General features: G+C 31.8%; 3 protein-coding genes across 3 annotated transcripts; all 3 read right to left on the bottom strand.

The window, feature by feature from the left end:
* Window positions 1–3171: 3171 nt before the first annotated feature.
* On the bottom strand, window positions 3172–3871 carry LOC11440261 (MAPK kinase substrate protein At1g80180). The gene has a single exon (XM_003609238.4). It carries the CDS (start codon window positions 3792–3794, stop codon window positions 3483–3485), a length of 312 nt encoding a protein of 103 aa, XP_003609286.1. The 5' UTR covers window positions 3795–3871; the 3' UTR covers window positions 3172–3482.
* Window positions 3872–5107: 1236 nt separating this feature from the next.
* On the bottom strand, window positions 5108–8607 carry LOC11438142 (zinc finger CCCH domain-containing protein 32). Its single transcript, XM_003609237.4, has 3 exons — window positions 8378–8607; window positions 8002–8112; window positions 5108–7113 (listed from the first exon to the last, which is right to left on the bottom strand). Exons 1-3 carry the CDS (start codon window positions 8447–8449, stop codon window positions 5512–5514), a joined length of 1785 nt encoding a protein of 594 aa, XP_003609285.1. The 5' UTR covers window positions 8450–8607; the 3' UTR covers window positions 5108–5511.
* A 1919-nt stretch (window positions 8608–10526) lies between these two features.
* Window positions 10527–16712, bottom strand: LOC11437730 (NADH-cytochrome b5 reductase-like protein). Its single transcript, XM_003609236.4, has 13 exons — window positions 16485–16712; window positions 16360–16408; window positions 16159–16234; window positions 14621–14680; window positions 14476–14526; window positions 13038–13092; window positions 12863–12933; window positions 12726–12777; window positions 12324–12401; window positions 11979–12068; window positions 11778–11891; window positions 10915–10983; window positions 10527–10833 (listed from the first exon to the last, which is right to left on the bottom strand). The coding sequence occupies exons 1-13, from the start codon at window positions 16638–16640 to the stop codon at window positions 10777–10779; spliced, it is 978 nt and encodes a 325-aa protein (XP_003609284.1). The 5' UTR covers window positions 16641–16712; the 3' UTR covers window positions 10527–10776.

Raw genomic sequence — 16712 nt, 5'->3', positions numbered from 1 at the left:
AAATGTTTAATCATTTCGGTCCTTTCAAATTTAATCATGCAAATTAGTTTATACTGTAATTGATCCCAATAATATTTATTTTAGTTCTTATTTTAAGAAGTTAAAATTATATATATATATATATATATATATATATATATATATATATATATATTACAAAACCAAATTCAATATGAATAGATTTTGCAAAGATTAAAAAAAATGTATTTACAAAGACTAAAATAAAGATAAGGGTTAATACCTCTTTTGGTCCCTATAATATTAGCGAATTTCGATTTTGATCCTGTAAAAAAAATAGTTTAGATTCTGTCCATGTCATTTTAGATTCTTCCAATTTTGATCTCTCATTTAAACATGTCAGCAGAATCTACCTACGTAACATGTTGATTGTGTAATTTTAATATTTTTTTTAATCCACCTAAAATTTAAAATTATTTCCATTTTTCAAAATTCAAAAACTTAAATTAAAAACAAAAATCAATATTTTCATCTTTTCTCTCATCTTTTTCTCTCTTGGACCTTCTTCTCTTCTCATCTTCTAATAAAAAACACATACTCTTTTTCTCTCTTCATCCCCTACCTCATCAAAATCATCTAAGTACATTAGAAGAAAAAAAAGTCACAAAAAAGTCACAATTTTCCTATTTCTATTTCCTCATCAATCTTCAAACATAAAATCATTAACCTCTCGTTTGGTTTGATTTGGATCCGAATTTGTGGAGGGAAAAATGGTTAGATTTTTCCAAAATCATATCCGAATCCAAATCAATCCTACGAACCCAGCAAATTCATGAAGGTGGGAAGATGGTTAGATTTTTTCGATGTCAATTTAGGGATCTAGAGTATTTTGTTGTTCAATTTAAAAATCTATTAAAGATTAGGGTGAATTTGTGCTTAAGCTTTCTTGGTTTGAGTCAGATTTACATTGTTGTTGTTGTTGTTCTTGTTTTTGTTTTTGTTCATGAAATTATGTGGATTTGTGAATCGTTTTTTTTTATGAACATGAAACTTGATACATATTCTTGTACTTGTTGAAGCTTGTTCTTGTTGCTTGGAAAGAAGAAAACAATGGAAGAAGATGGAAAAAAGGGCATTTGATTTTTGTGGTTTTTTAATTTTTAATTTTTTTTTTTAATATTTAATTTTTAAATAAAATCAACAACTTAATCTACGTGGCATCTTATTTCTTTTAAAAAAAAAATTAAAAACTAAAATAATTACACAGTCGATTGGACACATCAGCAGATTATGCTGACAAGTTTAAATGAGGACTAAAAGTGGAAGAATCTTAAATGTTAGGGATGAAATCTATTTTTTTTTACACGGACTAAAACCGGAATTTGTTAATATTACAGGGACCAAAAGTGATATTAACCCTAAAAGCAATGATATATTTGCAGGAGAAAACAAATATTTAAACTTTTTTAAAAAATGAATGATCATGTTTGGGTTAGTCATCGGATTCAAAATGAAAATAAGTAAAGGTATAAAAAAAATTGAATGAAAGACTTTTTTTTATTTATTTTTTGACAAAAACGAAAGAGAAAAATTTGAGAAAACATATAATAAAATTATGAAAAAAAAACATATCAAACTACATATAAGCTCATGAACTCTACTATTTTATTTTAAATAGTTATTAATTTTGGATGTTTTTAATAACTATTTATCATTTCGTCATTTTTAATTATAGCGATGTTCAATTTGTGTTTGATTCTAATTACAAATAGTAGAATTAATGTCTTTTTCACAAACATATACACTTTATGAAACTAGCCATAAAACTTTAGCTCTCACAATTTCTCATTTTCTACTAAATTTATAATTTATAATGAAAAATTGCTCGACATTTGGTTTAGATTCATTGGATTTCATTTTTCCTAACTTAAATACTCAGACATTTTTTTGACAAGCATGATACATGATCTTGTGGAATTAACTCAATTGGTAGAGATATTACATATTATATGAATGTGCCAAGGTTCAAATCCTGTACACCTCACTTCTTCACATTTAAAATGTGTGAGCTCTAGTCATCAAACTACTTAAAAAAAAACCTTGTACATCGAATTTGAAAAAATAAATACTCTTTGCAAAAAAATTATTTTGATTAACAATTTTTAGCAACCTAATATAATAAATGCTCATTGTTCAGTTTCATTATTTGATTCTTGGTTTTAACTTTTTTTATAGTAAAGTTATTTTGATTCTTGATTGTAGTATTTGAGAAAATTATTAATAAAAAACAAATTGTATATAGTCGTCTATAAATTATAGTTTTTTTTTTTGTGTGGAAATTCTATACAGGTTGTTTCCATATTTTTTTTTTAAATCGATATACGATCCAAGAATCAACTAATTCGAGGGATCAATATCACTATCCAATTGTGGGACCCTATTTAAGGTTAGAACATAGCTTCATATGAACTTTACCTACCGAAATTGACATGAGAAGGAATCGAACATGAAACCTTGAGATGAGTAAACTTCAACATCTCAAGCCAACCACTAGACCTACCCAATTCACTAGTTCCCATTTATTATTATTTTTTTGAAGAGGGGTTGTTTCCATAAATTATGTAAAGAGTTTTTTTTTTTTTAGGGAAAATTATGTAAAGAGTTTATAAAATAAATTTATCGCAGACATCAAAAACTATATCCCTTCAAAAAAATAATCATAAACTATACTTTTATAAGTTCACACAAAAATGTACTAACAACGATTAATAGTTGTATTCATTTTTATTTTTATTTAATTTTTTCTTCTTATAATAAAGATGGGAGTACAGAATTTTTTATGTGACAATATAAGCTTGAATAAACTCTCTTGGATACTATTAAGTTTGATATTTAAGACTCGAATATTGTTTCTTTAAACTTAATTATGCCTCGATGAAAATATGTACTATCAGAAAAAGAAAAAAATAAGAATAGTTTTAGGTATCACTATTTTCTAGCCAGATAAACGACATGAACGACAGAATTCCACCTAAAAAATGTTAGGATTTTCGAATTCAAGATTATCATTCAGTTGAGACAAGCTGGATAATTGAGACGAGAAGCGTATCCTAACATTTTTTTCGACAAAAAGTGTATCTAACATTTACAAACACTTTAATTATTACGAAAGTCTATCTAGATAATCAATTGAGACAAAAAGTGAAGGAACTCTAAAAGTAAAAAGGTCTATTGAAATTGCGATTAATTGGAAAATTATCAACACACGAAAATTTGAGCTTGGAACTCTAAACCAAAATCTTTGAGACAAAATTTGAGCAAACCTTATTTCACACGGAGATAGTACATCCATATGTTCTACGAATTTACACAATTTAACACCCAAACAACAAAATAACACAATTTAAACCGAGACAAACAATTTATAATAAAGGATAAACAACATAATAAAAAACATGATCAAGATTTAAGAACTAATTTACATACAAGTTGGATAATTACCACCACCAAGAGATTAAGGATGATCATGATCTTCTTTTTCTTGATTTGGGATTATTTGATTTATGTGCTGAAGAAGCAGCAACTGGTTTACCAAACAAACCACAAAAACCACATGTTGCAACCTTAGGAGAAGGTGGGTCAATTGATGTTGGTGCAACGTTGACCGATCGATATGGTCTTGCTCCAGCTGATCTGCTTCTCTCCAACGTACCAGTTGATGCACTCTCTTGTTCTAGTTGATTCTGATTCAAACCAGACAAGAATTTATCATCCCAAACCAATCCTGATGAACCTTGTCTCCTGAATGATGCTAATGATTTCTGCAGCTCAGCCATCTCTCTCTCTCTGTGTTTCTCTCTCTATGATATGATATGGTTGAATATTTGAAGGAAAATTCTAAATTCCAACTAATTATTATATATATGATGATGTTATATACCTTTGATTATTAGAGAGATGATGTGATTGGAGAAAATGACAAATTAAAGAAAATCACTAGGGGAATCTAAATGCCGGTTTTGGTTAGTTTTACTTTTTTGACTTAAAATGGAGATATTGAAGTAGGGACAAGTTTTGTGTTTACTAGTATGTTTTTTATTTTTTCACTTTTTTCTTGATTCTTATCTTTTGTAGTAATGATACAAATCTCATCATTGATGGGATTAACTAACAAGAATTAGGATTTTATGGAGATTCCTTGTATAGCCAAATACCTAACCTTTACTAACCAAGCTTTGAATTGATTTGAAAATGAACTTGATTTTACTTTTGAAATAGTTTATGTTTAGACTTGCGGTGATTTTGAACAAATTTTATATTTGCCAAAGTTTTAAAACGTAGTTTTTACATTTCAATTTTGTTTGTACAGAAAGAAAAAAAAAAACACTTAACTTTCAAAGGTTCTACAACAACTATGTACCCAAAGTATTCGGTGTTCATTGACTGTTTCTAGAGAAATCAGTCTATAGAAAGATTCAACTCAAACCATGTTTTCACATTGTTCCCTTCAACGGCTTTGAAAATTCCTTAGTTATTATTATTAAGTGTTAATTAGTTTTGAATAAATGTATTATCAATTTTAATTGGTATGCTAATTAAAATTTATAGCTTTGGATTTGGCATCCTAATAATAATTATGGTTGCAAGTTTAACAGAAAAAGGAATGAGAGAGGAAGTGAAAGGAGAGGAGAATCCCAACGACCCAAGGTGATCTGCATGGTAAAAGTCATATTCATATACCTATAGCACCATCGGGTGCCACCTCTAACAACCACGTTTTTCTCATAAAAAATGGAATGTTGATGTAACAAATGAACGCACACACATTTATCATTTATGTACACATAAAGAGCTTGATTGTGAAATTTTCTAAATATCAAACATAAAACATTTTGAATAATAACGGTTACCTACAATTTAATAAAAGGCCTCCCTTCCTACATTAAATTACATCTAGTTACTGAAAAGAATTTGATTTATTTCCATCATCCACAGATGCTCAAATTCTTAAAAAACTCTTCTTTTAAAGTTCATGAACAATTAATGCATAAGTTTAAATTTGTGTATCCCTAATAGTTACTACTATATGCATAGCAGCAACAATTGTATAAAAGCCAGGAAGGTGACCGATTTACCATACAAAGAGTAGTGAGTCATAAGCAGCTTTATAGACAAAAAACAAGTAGGCCAAAAATCAAACACACACAAGATATCATGCAAATCAGTGATCAACTCTCTAGATTTAAGTGCCGTTGTCCAAATCAACATATTCAACTAACTACAGAAGATACCTCTTTCACTCAAACACTTATCTAAGAGTTCTTCTTAACCTCGCTCGAACAAAAACATATTCACCATCTAACCATACCAATGATCGGGTCATCCAGCACACTAAAGGATGCTAGAAAGCACCTCAATTTTCAACCTAAAAAACACAAAGAAAACGCCTGAAGCCAATTTTTTCTCATTATCTTCAGAAAGAATATTAGTCTTTTGAATCATCAGTCATTTTAATCTCATGATTCAATTGTTGCAGGTATTGCCATCTCTCACTCAATCCATGGTCCTGTCTTTGAGAATTTCATGCAGAGGTTTGGGATCCTGGAAACCAGCTGACGAGCTTTCACAATGTGAACTTTCACCGGACTTTTTCTTCTCTTCTTTTATTTCTGCAAGAGTCTTGGGCCCTGAAAATGCATTGGATTTCTGAATAGATCTCTGTTGCTTCACAATTGGTTTCCTGGATTCTTTAGAAGAAGGAAATGGCCGTTTAGCTGGTTTTTCTCTATAGTGCTTTCTTGGCCTACTTTGTTGGTAAGGCCTGAATAACCTTTGCTTGTTGGCAATTGAAAGATCTTCAACTTCTCTGATTGAACTAAATCCTACTTGTGATGTTAATCTTCTATTTTGCTGCTGACCAATGTCTTGGCTGTGACGCCTTTCCCGGTTTTGAACCATCAAAGAAGACGACTCATGTCTTCTTAAGAGACCTGTGTCAGGAGGACTATTGACCTCCCTGCGTCTTCTCAGATGGTGACGTAGATCTAAGTCAGAGTAATCACAAGCAGCCATCTCAGAAGTGGACATTCGAATCCTTTTCCTGGAAAATATAGTATCTAAGACCATCTCTCTGGGATAACCACAAACTTTCCTTTCACTAGGACTAGTAAAATCCCTATCAAAACATCTGTAATCATCATATGTTTTCCGTTCATAAAGAATATCAGCGCCTGAGCACATGGTGTCGTAATCATTTGTGTTTTTAAATTCATAACCCAAGTATTGCTCATTCAGTTCATGGTCATCCATATCAAGCACTGGCAAATATTCAGAACCGCCCTCATAACCCAGGTTGTTCCCAGATTCATCATGAACAAGAACATCAAATCCAGGGGAGGACCGTTCCTCAGGCTCTACTTGACTATTTTCTTGCTCCTCTGAACTCTGCTCAGTGCATGAAGGAGACATGTTATGAGCAAAGCCGTCTTCTGGTAATGGAGAGTCTGACCGAGTCACAACAGCTTCTTTATAGTCCAAAGAAGAAATTTTGAAGCAATCACCTTGCTGTTTAACATTTTCGGGTAATGGTAGCTGAAGATCTTCCTTAGGCTGAGGTTTAATATTGGACAAAGCTTTTCGGGTAATGGTATCCCTTGGTGTGGATGATGCTACACTTGTTTTATTTCCCGATGCAGTTCCATTTTCTAAGTTGGGTTTATTAATGCTTCCATTGTCATTCTTCAAAGGCTTCATAGAGTCAATCTTCAAAGGTTTTGCAGAGTCATTCTTCAAAGGCTTCATAGTGTCAATCTTCAAAGGTTTTGCAGAGTCATTCTTCAAAGGCTTCACAGTGTCAATCTTCAAAGGTTTTGCAGAGTCATTCTTTAAAGGCTTAGCAGAGTCATTCTTTAAAGGCTTTGCTGAGTCATTCTTCAAAGGCTTGGCAGTGTCATTCTTCAAGGGCTTTACAGTGTCATTCTTCAAAGGCTTTACAGTGAGTGAGCTATCATCAGGTCCATGCAAAAATGAGCATTTGCTACCTTTGTTGCAAAACCCATTGAAGAAAAAGTAACAGGTAACCATTGTCTTGTTTGCAGTTGCAGGTAATGAAGATTGTGTAGGTTCAGATGGCACTCCAGTGTGTCCATCCACAGGCTGACAAAATTACAAAAATTAGATGAAAGTGACGAGGTAACAGCTCAGCAGATAGATTAATACTAAACAGGAGCAAATAAATAATGAATATGAAATTTGGAGGGGGAGTGGGGAAAGATAACAGTAACAACAGAAGAATTTTATAGTATATTAATAAAGCAGTGAATTCATTGTGCCTGTTCAATAATTTGATATTTTTAATCATCAAATCCATTCATCCAAGAAATCGATTAAGGAACCAAAATCATCAAAACACTTACAAGGTAAGACCAGATGCAAATAATATATAAAATTATACAAGATGCTTTTTTGTCCAATTGTCGAGTCAGGGGGACAATGGGTCTCAAGACATTTAGAATATTGTGCAACTCATTATATTAAACATGAAGATGTTGTATAATTTTGTGTATTCCAACTTGCTATTTTAAGAAACACAACAATCTACAATGTGTGTCCAAAGAACCAAAAAATTATATTTATTCCATTGACAAGGAAGTACATGCACAAATAATGCATCAATGTATCTTATATGAAATCTCACACCATCGCCACCTAATTACAGAACAAAAATTTACAAGAGACAGGTTAAGCAAGACACTTTTTCCATCACACAGGTCCACTATAGGTAAAATGCAGCTAGGCCATTTGCGTTCAATTCGATACTTTTAGAAACATTACAAATGTGAGGACTAAGGGCCAATTTTGTTACTGCTATACAATACATCAACGTGCCTTTAATCTAACACATTGAACCACAAAAACCTAACCTAACCGCGCAAATTAAGTCCAAAAGATTATAACATTTTCAAGCATTCAAACCCACATACGCGGAAAAAAGTACCAAACTAGAAGTGGAAATGCAGGGCACAAAAGTAATGAAAAACTCACAGGGTGTCTAAAAGCACAAGTTGGATTAAGACAATTCCCAGATAACCAATACCAACAATCCCTCGGGTTGAGCCTCGCAATTTCATGGTGCCTATACTCACATTCTACACCCTGCAAACAAAATAAATAACGGAGCGTTATTGCATCAAATCATGAGTTATTATAAACATTGAAAACAAAAACAGAATTTTTACAAGTTTCAGAACACTGTGCATTGTTTAATTATATGAAAATGTGACCTAACTGAACGGAAACAAAAGCTACGTTTACGAGAATCGAAAATGCGGCGAAAATAGGGTTAGAGAAAATGCATTACGAAATAGAAAAGAAAATATAGGAATTGAATTCGTGATTACGAAGGAAAAGAAGATTGAACCTTCTTGCAAGTGAGAGGTGAAGCCAAGAAATAAACGCAATCGGTGTTACGCTTCTGAAAATCTTCGTCCATGTTCGTTACACTGAGAGAGAGGAATCGAAGAAAGAAGAAGAAGCGATCAAGATTAAGATTTCAACGATCTTACACTAACATTACGATTATGGCATTGTTGAAAGCGAAAATGAGAGAATCAACCATTTCTGTTAATTTTTGAATAAGCAAGTAATGGAGTTTATTGGGCTTTGAATTGGACTTAAGGATTAATCCTTGATTAGTAAGATCTATATAGTCTATAAAATATTATTACTTCTTCAATTTTTTTTATTTTTTAATTTTTTTTATAGAAATAAATCAATTATTTTTAAAACTTTATACAAATAAAAACTCAAGAACATTTAGATGAGATGATAAAGATTCTTTTCCTGTTGTTTAATCAGATATCATGTGCTCAAACGTAACTCTGAAATGCAGTAGTACTAAATGAATACCTTTTTCATAAAATAAAAAAAAAACTTTATATCTATAAAAATAGGTATAAAAAAAAAGTGATAATAGGGACTAAGAATTCACGTTTCTAAAAAACGAAGAAATAAATTTAATGTCCTATACAACTACTTATTATTTTTATATATTTTAGATAATAATTTAGAGATATATAATTCTCGGATTACTAAGTTGATGATTTATTCAATTATAAATCTTATTGGCCAACAAGAAAAAATAGAAATCTTATTGTCCTAGTTCAATATTTTTGCAGCTTGTAAAAAAGTTCAATAGTCTTGCATTTAACATTAATCATAACTATACTCATTTTTAAGTTTTAACCAATGGTGGTTGGTTATGGGCTTACAGCTCAATTTATCCAACGTGGACATAGACTTATTTGGGTTTGAATATGTGTTTCGTACGACGGTGGGGATAATTGATTTTGATAGAATTGAGTTTGAGAAAATTGTTTTTGGTTAAAAGTGAGTTAGATGTGAATTGATTTATGTTTGGATACACTCGTTTAAAAGTGATTTTTATGAATTAATTTTATTTATATATTTTGAATCAAAATTACTTTTAAATACATAATTACCAAAATAGGTCCCAACTTAAATTACATTACTTTTATATTTAACTTTGTTTATTTTCCTTCATAATAATTTATCAAGTAATACGTAAAAAAAAATTATATGTTTATAAATTGTTTTCTTTACATTAGTTTCATTAAATTATTTTAACTTCTTTTAACAATAAAAAAAAATCCTCTCAGCAAAAGAATAAAAGCAAATCATCACAAAAAAATAATAAATAAATAAAATAGAAAGTCTATGATAGAGATTTAATGGGCCAGTGAGTTAAACCTAACAAAAAGTACATGTACCATCTTCTTCAACCTATTGCCACAAAAACAGTAAAGCAAGCTGCAAATATGAAAATATCAGAAAACAAATTACAAAGAAAGCAAGGGTAAAATAGGATGATAAACATGTCACACATCTTTAAAGGCTGAACCACATTTTCCCCTGCCGTAGAAGCTACAAATCTGAGCTTCAGCAAAACCACGTTTGGAGACAAAAACCACGTTTCAAAAACTTGCCTTTTCATTCATCCAAACATGTTTAAGGACAAAATGGCGTTTGGAAAAAGTAAACCACGTTTGGAGCTTCAAAACGCGTTGCCAAACACATACTATGACCGGCACACCTCTAAATAAAAGAGATTCTTACGTTTTTGAGACACGTGTGGTTTTAAAACAACAAAAGGAAAAGAAGCTCCGCAAAAAAATAGACAGATCAAAATTGCAAAACAAAAAAGTGAGATTAAAACCGTAAAATCACTTTAGTGGAAGGCTAAAAGTATTGTTAAGCCTAGAATGAAGACATTACATCATCCAAAGTGTTGCTGTGTTCTGTATTAGATAGATCTCTCTTTTTGATGAGACGACCGTTTAAATTAATTTATTCGAAAATAACTGCTCAATTTTATAAGAATAATTTGATATTGTGTAAAACTTCAATTTTATTTTTGAAATAAAAAACTTTTGTCGAAAGAAAAAGTCGTTCAAGAAAGAACTTTGCACAATTGTTGTAAATTTTCTGAAAAATTGTTTAATCAAAACATTTATATCACTTTAAAAAAAGCACATAATCAGACCCTAAACTTTTGAAAGACACAAGTGATTGGGAGAAGTTTACCCCCACGAAATGCCTTTTATTGACATCCACGCTACAAAATTTTAAAGATCCGGACATACAAATGAATAATTATCTATTCTGTCATTCTAGATTTATTTTATGTTCGAATTTTCAGCTGTATCTAACTGTTTTTTTCTTCCGAAAAGGCGAAAACCCACTTTAACAATCCGTTTGTGCTTTGACATGCACACTTCAAATGTTAGAAACAAAAAAGTCTCAAAATTTGTAAACCATTTGTTCAGTGTACCCTGCCTCTTTGAGTATGCCAGATACCTGCAGCAAATCAACCAGATGTGCATCATTACAAAGATCAAAGAAATAAAATCAGACCCAACACACAAATTAATTTCATACCTCTCCTTGTGTCCAATCCTTGGCCTTTTCACCAGATATATGTTGCATCATTCCAGGGGGACCACACACCTGAAATACAGGTGAAATAATGTTGAGCTTATGCAATAGAAGTTTTTATCATAATATTGAAACTTTGAAACAACAACCATCACAATTCATTCCATTATAAACCTCACCAGCACAAGATGATAAACATTGACATAAAATAACATGAAAAGCATAAGCATCTCGATACAAATCAAAGTTATTTGTGTAACTCTTCAAAAGTTTTGGATTTGAATAATAATGGTCGGGTGTGAATGTGATGCACCATAATTTATCATGGAAGGAGCTCTCAATATTTAAAGAAGTTTCAAGTACAAATCCGAGTCTGAACTCTGAACTCAATAGCTTAAGAGCCTTGACTCAAGTAGCAACGAATCCCATTGGGGACACTACTTGAACCTGAGTTCTACCGAGGTCACTTTACTACTAGTTTAATTTACGCTCACCTCCTGGCACACAATAAAATAAAAAATCTGAATGTAACACATTATTTTCTCTAGAGAAGAAAACTCTATTTAATTCACATGTACTTCGTAAAAAAAAAAAAAAATCATATATACTTGCACATTTGCTTTTGATTAAATGCAAGTATCCAACTTAACAATGTGTAGAGTTATCAAAAGAACAGGTGTGGAAGTGCTATATTAAATAAACATCATGTAGGTGATTTTAGCCATTAGACAAATGTACATACTTAATATTAATATTCTTCAAAGAAAAAGAAAACATTTTAATTTCTTTAGAAGTTCAATTTGTTTGAATTTATTAGAAGAGTTATGTTTATGCTACATAGCTTTTACACGAAAAGAAAAACTTACAAGAACAAGAGTATCATCACTAGGAGCAGGTAATCCTTTCACAACCATATCTTTCGATATGTAACCTGCACCTCCTTTCCAAGTTTTTGTTGGATTGTCTACAGTGTAGAATACCTGCAATTTTTTGTTTAAAAAATAATTAATTTACTCAATAGTAACATATTGACTAACCATAATATCTTTTCTAAACAAGATTTTTACCTTTAAGTTTGGGTGACTTTTTGCTAAAATGTCAAGTTTCTGTTGAAGCAGTATGTCATCTGGGGAAACGTTAGCATAGATCAATGATATCTGTATATGTACAAGGCTGCTATCAGATTTGATATTCTTACGCATATCACAAAACAATTAATCACACTTCATAAGCATAAACAACATGCCCTAGTGCATTTCCAAAAAAACGAATCAAGCTTCACAAAGTGTTTCAATCAATTAAAAAAAAATGAATTCATAACTTATTCATCTCATTACATAATTAAGAAAAAAGAAAGACAAGCTAATATAATGCACATATTGGGGGATGTAATGTAGAGGTTTGCAACCTACCTGGGTCTTGTCGTCAGAATTCTTCAATATAGCTTCAATTACTTGAAGCATAGGAGTAATTCCTGAGCCACCGGCAATCTGCATGATGAAGTTTAATGTATTCATATCATTATATTATAGTTCCTAAATCTTAAAGAAAGCGTAATGAGATGGAGTTTATGATGTTAAAGCATTCATATTATTAATGAATGGAATACATATAAACCAACTAAGTGAGGGGCATAAGTGCATATGCATAGCAGGGATTAGGGCACACATTTCAAACATACTTTTGGGGAAGTAACAAATTCTTCATTTTCCTTTTCGATTTTAAAGGCATGCTTGTAACTCTAGAGGATACCAAACAAGCTTAATTTACTTTTTGATGGATAATTGAACAACAACCGATGCAAAAATGCTTACCATGCCAATATTCTTCTTCATATTAGGAGTATATTTGAACTTTTCTATGGGCCTGAAAGAAACAATGACTTCATTTTAGAACATGTAAGCATAAAAGTATTGTTTTGATCTTGAGTTGTTATTTGTTAATGACATACCCTTTCACTTCAACCATGTCACCTGGTTTTAAGCTTGCAAAATGCTGGCTCATTTTTCCTTCGGGATACACCTGCAACAATTTGAAAAGTAAATCAGCAAAGTGTCACTTTAAAATGGGCCTGCTAGATGATAGTAAAGATAAGAGAAGTAATGCCCCTACAATTGGTGACATACCTTGATTAACAAATCAAAATATCCCTTGGATTCTGTATCTGATATAGGAGTATACCTGAAGATTCAGACGCAAACACCCTCCCAAGTCAATCTCCATCAAACATCAACAATAAGCAGAAAATTACAACAATCTAAAGCATCAAAAGGGGAGTTGAAATATTTCAGATTAGTTATGGGAGTTGGTCTGGTTATGAGCGATATAAAATAAAAAAAATGGGAGAACGATGGATTCTTTTTGTACATCTGATAGTTGCTATGAAATGATAATCCTTTGTGGAGGGAAAACCATAAGAGAAAAGTATATTCACCATTTCTGTTCAGTTTTCAATAATACAATTATATTCTGCTGATTCTTTCTATCTTTTTTCATTACAACTTCTCAAGGTTTCTAAACTGACCTTCCCAGGATCACACCCTCTGCCTCCAACAACAGTTATCATAATTAATCATATTAATATCAAATCCTTCAGTTGTATGCATAGACTTAGCCAAATACACATGGTATATTACATAGCTTTTATGATGCATCAAGAGGAAGTTTTGTATTAAAGCAATTCCCAGGATTTACCAATCTTCTACTTCAGAAGTATCTAGACCAACATAGTTATTACATTTGATAGAACTAGAATGTAATTTTGAGAGTATCACTTTTTCAAGTGATTTTACAATGCTAGGTATACTTATAATTGTTAAAATAATACTTTTACTACACAATACTACATCCAAAATAACACCATGATGTCATCATAAAATTTTAAAATTGTAGGTTTAAGGGAAAGTTCCCAACCAATCCAATACCTCTTTGTATGGAAGTTAATTACATTGGACCGTTAAATCTTGTCCGCAGAGGCATAAGCTAAACCTTTCATCGGTATTATGATAGACCACTAAATGTTGAGCTTTGATTTAATTTACCGCAAAACAAATTTCTAAGAACAACATAAGTGGACAAAGTAGCACCTAGAAATAATGATTTCCATAGACATTTCTTAGAAGCAGTTAGTAAAGAGAAAATTAGCTAGATAAATAAAGGATGGAGGGAATCATTGCGTACATTTGATTTTGATGGTCGTGAAAGGATAAATTCTTCGTGGGAAAACCCTTGGGGTGAATTAAATCCATTTTCTGTTCAGTTTTCAATAATAAATATCTATTCTTTTGATTCTTTCTCTCTATTTTTCATTTGATTTTCCCTTGTTCCTAAAAACATTCAGCACCAACAACGCCGACAAATTCAAAAACTTAAATTCTATTTTTCATTTGATTTTCCCTTGTTCCTAAAAACAATCAGCACCAACAACGCCGACAAATTCAAAAACTTAAAATTAAAAAATGAAGATTTTTAGACTGAATACAGCCCTAAAGTATCAGGATCAGGTGCCAGAATAAAAGAAGATCTGAAGATACAGTACACTCATTGTCTCAACAGGAAACTTACGGACGAATGACATATTTTGGTTTTTCTTCAGCATCTTGTCCGAATGGAGCCCTGCAATTGTATAGAAACTTTTAGTCTAAGTAGTAGTGAAACACACACACACCAATAGCAAAACAATATGAACTATGAACAATCTATCACACACCTTGTAAGAATGCAAGAAGCAACATCCAGACCCAACTTTTTAGTGGGATCAAACGAAAACCTGGGGTATAAACATACAGTTACAGAGTTGGAAATACAATTATACAAATACAAAATGAATCTTGTTAAGGCATTTTCGCACATGAAATTAAAAATAGTGTTCAGTTAGCTATATAATAATGAATATGTGTAGCACATACTATGATAAGCATTTCAATTCCCCGGACAAGCGATCTTTTAACAAAGGCCACTGCATCAGGGTAAAAGATAATTTTTCTCTCTTAATTAAACAACTTTGCATCAGGCTGCACCATAAAACATCTGCAGAGGATCCGTTTTGGTCTCCCTCTATCTCTAATTGTGTCCATATTGTCTACAAATCTTATCAATGTTTCTGCGGGTCTTCTCCACAGATGCCCAAACCACCTAAGACAATAATTTTTGCTACTGTAGGAGCTACCCCAACTTTCTTTTCAACGATTCGATTCCTAATCCTACCATGTCTTGAGCTTACAATCACTTTAGTTCTTCTTCGGTCCCATGAAACTTTGCAAGTCTTATATCTATGTGGTAAAATTTTCTTTTAGACTTGAATGGTATATTTTAATCACAAATCATATCTTAACATTTTTCCATTTCATCCACCCTGCTTGGATCACACAGTTCACATCTCATTCAATCTCCCCATTATTATTAAGCATTAATTAATACAAAAAGATGTTTAGAAGCAAATTAAGGAGTCTTCATGAAATTAAGATTATATGTTTAGCTTACCTGCTTCTCTCATGGAAGCTCATGTCTAACATTGTTTAAATGATATACGACGACTCTTGTTAGGAACTAAAAGTATTTTGGGAGATTGAACATATTTGTGGTCCTTCAAAATATAGAAATATTATCATTCGGTCCCCCATTTTTAAAATTTTACAAACTAGTATTTCATAAAAAAGATCTTTTCCAAAAGGACTCTTCGTTAGTTCTACATTTCTAAGACAGTGAAGTGCATATGTGGCATGCTATGTGATGATTATAATTTCTATGTGGAGTACCATTTGGCTGATGATGATTATAAATGTGGAGTATCATTTGACTGATAATGTGAAATATTGCATCGCAATGTTATGAGGGGCTGAAACATAGCTTAACTAAGATTATGCTTACTAAAGCGTCACTATAGCTCCAAAAGGCACCAAATGGAAAACTGGGTATTGATTATCGAGAGGGACTCATAGTGCAACAGTTAGAGTTGTTTCCAAGTGACTAGGAGGTCACACAATTGAGTACTTCTATTGTTAAGATTGAAGAATCCTCCAAAGCATGTAGCTTGGATTTTAAGAAGGGATGGAATTAATACAAACCCGCAATTCATTCCGTTTGAATAATATCACATTAACAATTTGTTGAAAAAACGAGTTAACAAATTTAATAAAAACACCATCACTTGAATAGAGAGACACAAATTATTAGATTTACAAGACATGGTCAAGTATGTAAGATACATCCAAATTCATGGTTTGTCCAAAAGGAAAGGATATATACCTGTATAAGTGGGTATCATGACTGACCCTAGCAGTGTCTTGCAGCTTAAATTCAACCCATTTATCAGGAATCAGTGCTGAAAACAAAAAATGCAAAATTTCTTCGTCAAAAATATAAATGCAAGCTATAAAACCGACAATTTATATTTATACGGACAGAAATGTCTTTGCAAGAACAATCCATAAATCCATTGAAACTCACCGATATTTTTAGTTTTAATATCCTCATCTCCAATTTGATCTGAGTGAACCTACAAAAAAAAACAGCACAAATTTGATTAACAAGTTCATCAGATTCATGTAAATGACAAAAAAGTGAGCATTTACCAGATTAGGAGAGGAAGAGTAGTAAAGGTAAGAGAATCCGCCGGAAATGGCGGCGATAGCAGTGAAGGGTAGGTGGAAATTGGAACGGGAGGATTTGGAATGGGCGCCGAATCCGATCGGAGTGGACCTTGCAACTCTCCTTAAGAAAGCCGCCATGTCGAAATCTGAAATGGTGAAAGAAGTAAGCAACAGATTCTAGAACGAGACAACAAAAGGGTTTAACAAGTT

The sequence above is a fragment of the Medicago truncatula genome, chromosome 4 (assembly GCF_003473485.1).
Source record: "Medicago truncatula cultivar Jemalong A17 chromosome 4, MtrunA17r5.0-ANR, whole genome shotgun sequence".
Classification (NCBI taxonomy): Eukaryota; Viridiplantae; Streptophyta; class Magnoliopsida; order Fabales; family Fabaceae; genus Medicago; species Medicago truncatula.
Note: the sequence above shows the minus strand (reverse complement) of the source record. Positions and strands in the feature narration are given on the sequence as shown.